At 52.6% G+C, this 6,928-nt stretch overlaps 1 protein-coding gene across 1 annotated transcript; it reads right to left on the bottom strand.

The window, feature by feature from the left end:
- Positions 1–615: 615 nt before the first annotated feature.
- On the bottom strand, positions 616–5,471 carry LOC112818111 (voltage-dependent N-type calcium channel subunit alpha-1B-like; the record flags this gene model as incomplete). The annotated part of the gene is made up of 5 exons (XM_025865332.1): positions 5,382–5,471; positions 4,908–5,024; positions 4,442–4,507; positions 2,996–3,087; positions 616–760 (listed from the first exon to the last, which is right to left on the bottom strand). Coding segments are annotated over exons 1-5 (510 nt in total), but the record flags the coding sequence as incomplete, so codon positions are not given.
- Between the last annotated feature and the right edge of the window lie 1,457 nt (positions 5,472–6,928).

Here is a 6,928-nt window from a genome sequence, read left to right as displayed (position 1 = left end):
TCCAGCACCCAGCAAACGGCAGGTGCGGCTTTCTTTCTCTTTTTCTCTCATGCCTGTGCTTACTCATCAGTCATGTTGGCTCTGTCTTTAAAGTGCAGCTCAACTCCCTTCATCCCCACCCTTCTCTAGGGAATGTCACCTCCAACCATCTCCTGACCACTCTCCAGCCTCTCCTGACCAGAGGCCAGAGCAAGGTTTTAAAGTATCAACCAGATTGTGTCATGCCCCTGCTCAAAGTTTCCCAGAGGTTTCTGCTGACCTGGACCTAGTCCACTTACTGCCCCAAAAACCAGTTTCCTGAGGCTCATCTGCCCCAGGCACACCAGCTGGAGTGCTGCTTCTTTGTAACTCATCACCATGGCAGAGGCTAAAGACTAAAGGACAGTTGTCCCGTGGAAACTTAAAACCCTTTCTGAGAAGGAAAGGCAAGGCCCACAGGAGCTCATGACAGAGTGGGTCCTTTTAGAGGTCATCGTCTCTGTGGAAACAGGACCATCGACACAGAATCCACTTGTAATGTGCCATGAATCAGTATCAGGTATCAGTGAGAAATGGAGGAGGGGTCTGGGATGGATTGAGACAGGTGGACACAGGGACACAGTGACCAGGACTTACCAGAAAGGAGCAAAGGAAGATGAAGGAGATGAAGTCGAAGTAGGCAAAGTCGCTCCCACACTCACTGACATTGGCGTGCTCATCACAGGCCTGGTTGCTGAGACAAGACGGCATGATCTCATGCCAGGCCTCCGCAATGGCACTCCTGAGAAGAAGGGCAGAGCCATGAGACCCACAAAGGAAGGCCCAGGCCAGCCTGAGAAGAAATCTCAGAAGAGCTGGCTCAAGTGCATACCCTCCCTGGGCTCCCTCCCACAGACAACCCACTCATACGTAAGGTATAGGTAAGAGATGCCTACTTTTTAAAAAGAATCCTCTGGCATTAGATTTTCAAATTGATCATTAACTCGGAAAGAACTAGTTACTGAAAACAAGGCACTGCACCAAAAGTCAGCACTATGGTGAGCGCCCCCTCATGGACCTCTGGCACCTCGAAGCCAACACAGCCCTTCCTGGCCTCCCTCACCCAGCATGTGCCATCCTAGCCTTCCCTGATTCAAGAAATGGGGGCTCCATCCCATTTCTTAGGCCAAATATACTGCAGGCATCCCTGCCTCCATTCTTTCTCACCAGCTTCATCAGCTCATCTACCTTCAAAAACCAGCTAGACTCTTACCACTTCTCAGCACCCTGGGCTAAGCAACAACCACCTCCCCTGAGCTGCTGCAATAGCTTCCTCACGGATCTTCCTGCTCTGCCCCACCCAACAGCCAAGTGGGTCCACTACACACAGGTGAGATCAGGTCACTTTTCCTCTCAATGACCCCTCACGCACTGCAAAAGCCAAAATTCACACAACTGCCCACAGCTCTGTGAAACTCGCAGCCTGCTCTTTCCCTGTGGTCTCTGCTCAGTCCACTCTGGCCACACCAGCGTCTGCTGTTTCCTGAACACACCAAGAATAGCCCCACCAGCCTGAGTGGCCATCCTGGAAGACATTTCTTCATGGAATTTTGTCCCTGGGTTTGCGGCCAGCACGAAGGCCAGATGTGCACTAGACTTGCAGGCAGACCAGAGGACTGGGCCACCCCCCGACACTGGGTGTGCCTGCATGGTCAGCTCTCGGCACAAGTGGAGCCCACTTCCCATTAACAATGGCTAGGAGTAGGGGGCTTTTCCTGCAGGGCAGTGGTCCAATGCCAAGCCTGACTGATACTGGTGCTCATACGTGACACAGAGACCAGGGAGGAAAAGAGATCTTTGAGAACAAAGACTTAAAACTGAGGCTGGTTTCATAGGCCTGCCTCAACTCTTATAGCACGAGGCAGGACATTAATAAATGAAGAGATGAAATGAACGTAATAGCTAATGTCCAGAAAAATGATGTCATTTGGAGAAAGTGTAGGCCTAAGGATACTTGTCCATCTGATTAAAAAAACAAGAGTCAGACAACTCTCTCCAGGCAGCTTAGCTAAGCAGATCGGTCTGATCTCCCTCCATAAAACGAAGAACCTCCATGGGCCCTGGAATGCATCTGCCTGGGATTAACCGTGCTGGGCATCTCCCAGCACAGGTCTTACAGCATCCTGGTGCATCTGCATAAACAAACACACGTGTGGGCACCTCAAGAAAGCGCCCCAGGCAGGGTTTTATGTCAGCACCCCTCCTCCACAATTCCCAACAAAGAGCTCCTTTCTTCCCTCCTAGGGTCATGTGGTGGGCTTGCCTTAACGAAGGGGACCCTGGAGGCAGTGAGACACATTCACCCCCTCCCCACAGCCCCCAAACCAGGATGGGCCACAGGGAGTGTGTCACGTCTCGGAATAAAAACTGATATGCAGCCCTGTCGAGCACACAGGGAGGCGCCTGAGCCAGAAACAAGCTACTCTGGCTGCCTTGGAACCTGGAGCATAGGGAATTGCAGTCCTGTGACCCATGGGGCAGGTGGAGGCACTCACTCTGGCCAGTTGAGTTCCTTGGGTCCCTGAGTAGCACAGTCTGTGTCCCCTGCCCTGACCTGCCCACGCCCCAGGCCCCGATCCCACAGACCCTGCACTCACCAAAGTGAGCAGATGGAAAGCCTATGGCCAGCACACAGAAAAAGGCCCTGGTGGACACCTTTTGTCCTCCCAGACCCTTGGCTTCAGCATCACCTGAGGCCTTCTGGCCACCCCCAGGGATCTGAGCTGAGGTGGTCAAGGCCAGCCTCACCTGGGGCTCTCAGGTTGACCTCCCTCATGGACTTCCCTTCCATCTGTCCCGAGGCCCAGGAACCCTTAGGGAAGGAAGGAGGAAAAGGAGAGAAGAAGCTGGGAAGGCCCACTGAGGGGAAGCCAGCACGAGCTGGGGTCGGAGGGGGTGGCCCTCTGGGTCGGCACATGCCCTGTCCCTCCTGAACGGAGGAGCCTCTGAGCCTTCGTTGACTCCCCAAACAACACACCTGAACAACAGCAGCAAGGCTTGCAAAAACGTCCTGAAGGTGTTGTGCCGGTTGATGCTGGTGTCATCATCCAGGGCAATATTTCCAAAAACCTGAAATGAGAGAGAAGGCTGCAAGGCTGGTCCTGTTGGGCTCTCAGGAGCTGTGGCCAGGCAGAAGAGGATGTGTGCACGTGAGGACCCACAAGGCACAGGACGCTGCCCTTAGCCACCACCACTGCGGCAGGGGCTGGAGGAGCCAGCACTTCCAGCCAAACACGTCACTGCCCCCCCCCCCAGCTCCGCATGTCTACACCTGCAAGTCCGCATGCCGAGTAAAAATGCCACCCGGAGCTAAGTTTACATGGGCTGTGCTATATATAAGACAGGAAGCATTTGAAATTTCACCCTGTCATCAATGACTCTGAAGCAGTAATTTTATTGGTATTAGCTATGAGGTCAACTCGAAAGTTTCTTTCTAAATTTCTGTGCAAATATCACAATGGGCTTTTTATCCATTTTAATTGATTTATTTTTAGAGTTAGGAATGCAAACAAGTCAGTAACTGTACTTGGCTTAAAATCTGGAATCTGGCTGAAAAATTTATGAACTATCACATATTCACCAAAAACAAAGATCAGTGACCCTTCTGGTCTTATAAATTCCCAAACCAAAGCAGGCACAAATATATATATATTTTTAAATAGCATCAGATCTCAGCAAATTTTAAAGGAAGAGAACCTTTTCAATCCCTGAATAGAGTTTAAAAATCACTTTTCAGCTAACCTTTAAGACAATGGCTTCTCCCACTATAATTTAACTTTGGATCCATCTCCCATCCTACTGTTGAAAAGTGGCCAGATGCCAAAGATTTAAAACTGGAACACTACTTTGTCTTTTAAATGTTTTTCCAAGTAGCTGACAAAGGGTTCTTTGGCAAAATAAAGGCAATCTAACTTATCCAAGCTGAACTTGACAGTACAGTGATCTGGTGTGATCCTATTGAATTTTTTCTTCTGTAATATATAATTTCCTGTACAGGATCAGGTTAACTCTCTGGACTAACAGAATGACCAGCGGGTGCTTTGCAGGCCACTCAGCACCAGGCAGATGTGCTAAAACTCCACCAACATGGGGGCCCGGAACCCAATCAAACATGCCCATCAACACCCTAACAGCCCAATGGGGTTCCACTGAGGAGCACAGCAGAGCATTTTCCCACAGACGGTGGAGCTACGCCTCACTAGTGGACTCTGGGTGACAGGCCCAAACCCGTGGTGCCCAGCCTCCGTGTCCTTATCGGTAGAACAGCCTTTCTGAGAATTACGTTCACAAAGTGCTTCAAACATAGAAATGTTCCCCAAGTGCCAATCTGTCATTGATACCATTTGATGATCATGATCAGTGCCCTTCTGCCCCAGGGCACAGGGCCCCCCCTTCTGCTCCCTGTCCCATCAGGCGCACCCACCTGCATGCCGATGATGGCGTAGATGAACAACAGCATGGCGATGAGCAGACACACGTAGGGCAGGGCCTGTGGAATCATACAGAGGACAGGGCAGCTCCAGGGAGGGCTGCCCAGCTACCTTGCTCGGGCCTCGTCTGCAGAGTGGACAGGGGCCGGGTCTCTGGGGCCACCCAGACCCCAGTGACTGCAAATCCAACCCCACTGACCGTGAAGCCCCTCCACCAAGAGACCGCCTCAGTTCCTTCGTCTATAATCAGTCATAGAACCCAACTCAGAGTCAGTGAGCATTACCAAGATGCTCTCTGGATCACTTAAGATGTCTTTGTAAACTACAATAGGATAACGGGTGCCAACAAGGAGCCTCCACGAGGAGGGGCTGCTCTGGTGGCCAGGAAGAGCTGGTGGCCACAGCACTCTGCATCACATAGGGGAGGGTCAGGGCACAAGGGGCATGCCTGGGCTTCACCTTGAAGGACTGGACAAAGGTCCACAGCAGGATGCGGATGGTGTAGCCTTGGTGCAGCAACTTGATGAGCCGGGCAGCACGGAAGAGGAGGAGAAAGCTGAGGTTGATGAAATTGTTCTGTAGGGAAGAGAGGCTGTTCTCTAACCTGCGGAGACCAGTCTCCTGCAACTGCAGGTCCTGCTCCCCACCCACCTCTCCCTGGCGTGCTGTGGTCCCGAAGAAAAGTGCATACGAAGAGAGATCGAACAAAACGTCACTGCTCTATGGTATAAGCAGCAATCGGTCACCAGAAACCCTTCCAAAAGTAAAGCTTGTCATTGCAAATCACCTCTCATGCAGCAAATCAAAGAAACCCCTCTGCTTTAGGCTCCCCTGCACCCAACAGGGAGGGAGAGAGAGAAAAACTCTCAGAAGCAGCTCCTTGCTGCCAGGTGGAGCCAGGAGACCAACTGTGGATGGGCCTCTAACACTGACTGCATCTTGCAAGACACAGCCAAGCCGTCCAAGGGCCGGGCAGGGCTGCTTCTTCACCGAGAGCCTCTGAAGGGCCCTTCGCTTCTCCATACGGCTAACAAAGCCCCTGATGCCTGGGACCTGGCAGAGGGGCAAACATCTCTTCTGGGGCTGCTCCTGGTGCCTGCAGACAAGTCACCATAGGAAGGGTAAGTGTTGGCGATCCTGCGGCCCACACCACGGAACCCACTTATGAAATCCGCAAATGGTCTCAACTCCAGAGATCCCAGGGTATCTAGCACTGCTCCCTCATCCAAGAGGTTCAAAATCAAGCACAAAAAGAAGCAATAAACTCTGGACTCCGTAGATTACCTGGGAGGGAGGCTTCCACCGTGGCCCAGGGCGCCTAGAGTTATTGGGACATCCCTTTCAGGGAGCACGGCTCTGGACGGTGTCCACGACGTGGGGGTGCTGGTGGCCCTGGGCAGTCTCCTACCCTCTCTCTGCTTGGAGACCAGGTGCCCGCACACAGCCTGACAGCAGCTTCCTGCCACTTTGGTGTTTTAACATATGCAAGCATCTCAGGCCTAGACACATCGTATCGCCAGATTCAGTGGTCAGATGAAGAAAAAAGAACACGACATGTTGAATGAGAGCAGCAGTAGGAGAGCACGTGGAGGAGGCATGGGGAGCCTGGGGAGAGCTGGCCGTCCTCCCTCCAGGGCTGCCCATCTGCTCTAGCCTGGGCTGAGTCCTTTGGTGGAGAGGCAGGTCTCACTCTTACTTTTAAGGACAGTGGTCCCAACCCAGCCCTTGTCTGCTTCTTCAGTTCCCACCGGGGTGGCTTGAGACTAGACTGTCTCTGCTGGAGGGCTAGATGTCGGAGCCATGGGGTGGGAGGTCTGGTAGTCACAAGGAGGTGCTGACTGTGGTCCAGATCAGCAAGAAGGCAGGAGTGGACCTTGAGGTGTGACCCTGGAGGACACACAGTTTGCCTAGAGCTCCCTCACCTGCTTGTGCTGGGGAAAGAGAATCTCAGTGGTACAGGATGGCCAAGAGACATCCACCCCTGCCCCGTGGGACCCAGGTTCTCAAATGAGCCAGTCACCTCGGGAGGATGGGTACAGAGATGGAAGGGGGACTTTGTCTACAGTGCTGGGAAATCCTTTGTACAAGACAATAAAGCAGAGGAACGGGAGGGAGCTTCCAAGGGCCCGGCCTCTAAAGCACCTGCTCACTTGGGTCTGGAGGGGCCAAGACTGTGATAACACAGTTATCATTTGCCCAGCCCAACATGCTCTGCTCAGGCCACTGGCACAGACGAGAAGATTTCCTGGAGATATTGGGGAAAATCTAGGCTCTGGGTGAGAAAGAAGGGATGGAAGACAAGGCAGGGAAAGGCACTGTCCATCCACATAGTGCATGAACGCAAAGCTCAACAAGTCACCTGCTACGTTTTGTTGAGACTCAAGTTCTCACCCCTCCTCCCAGATGTCTTTTCTCGGGGTTCCAGTGGGCATTCGGGAGAGGGATGGGGGTGGCAACAGACAGACAGCCCTAGAGAGCCA

This window comes from Callorhinus ursinus, unplaced genomic scaffold, assembly GCF_003265705.2.
Source record: "Callorhinus ursinus isolate GAN/ISIS: 27379988/994484 unplaced genomic scaffold, GSC_fseal_2.0 scaffold2554, whole genome shotgun sequence".
NCBI lineage: Eukaryota > Metazoa > Chordata > Mammalia > Carnivora > Otariidae > Callorhinus > Callorhinus ursinus.
This window is presented reverse-complemented; position numbering and strand designations above follow the sequence as displayed.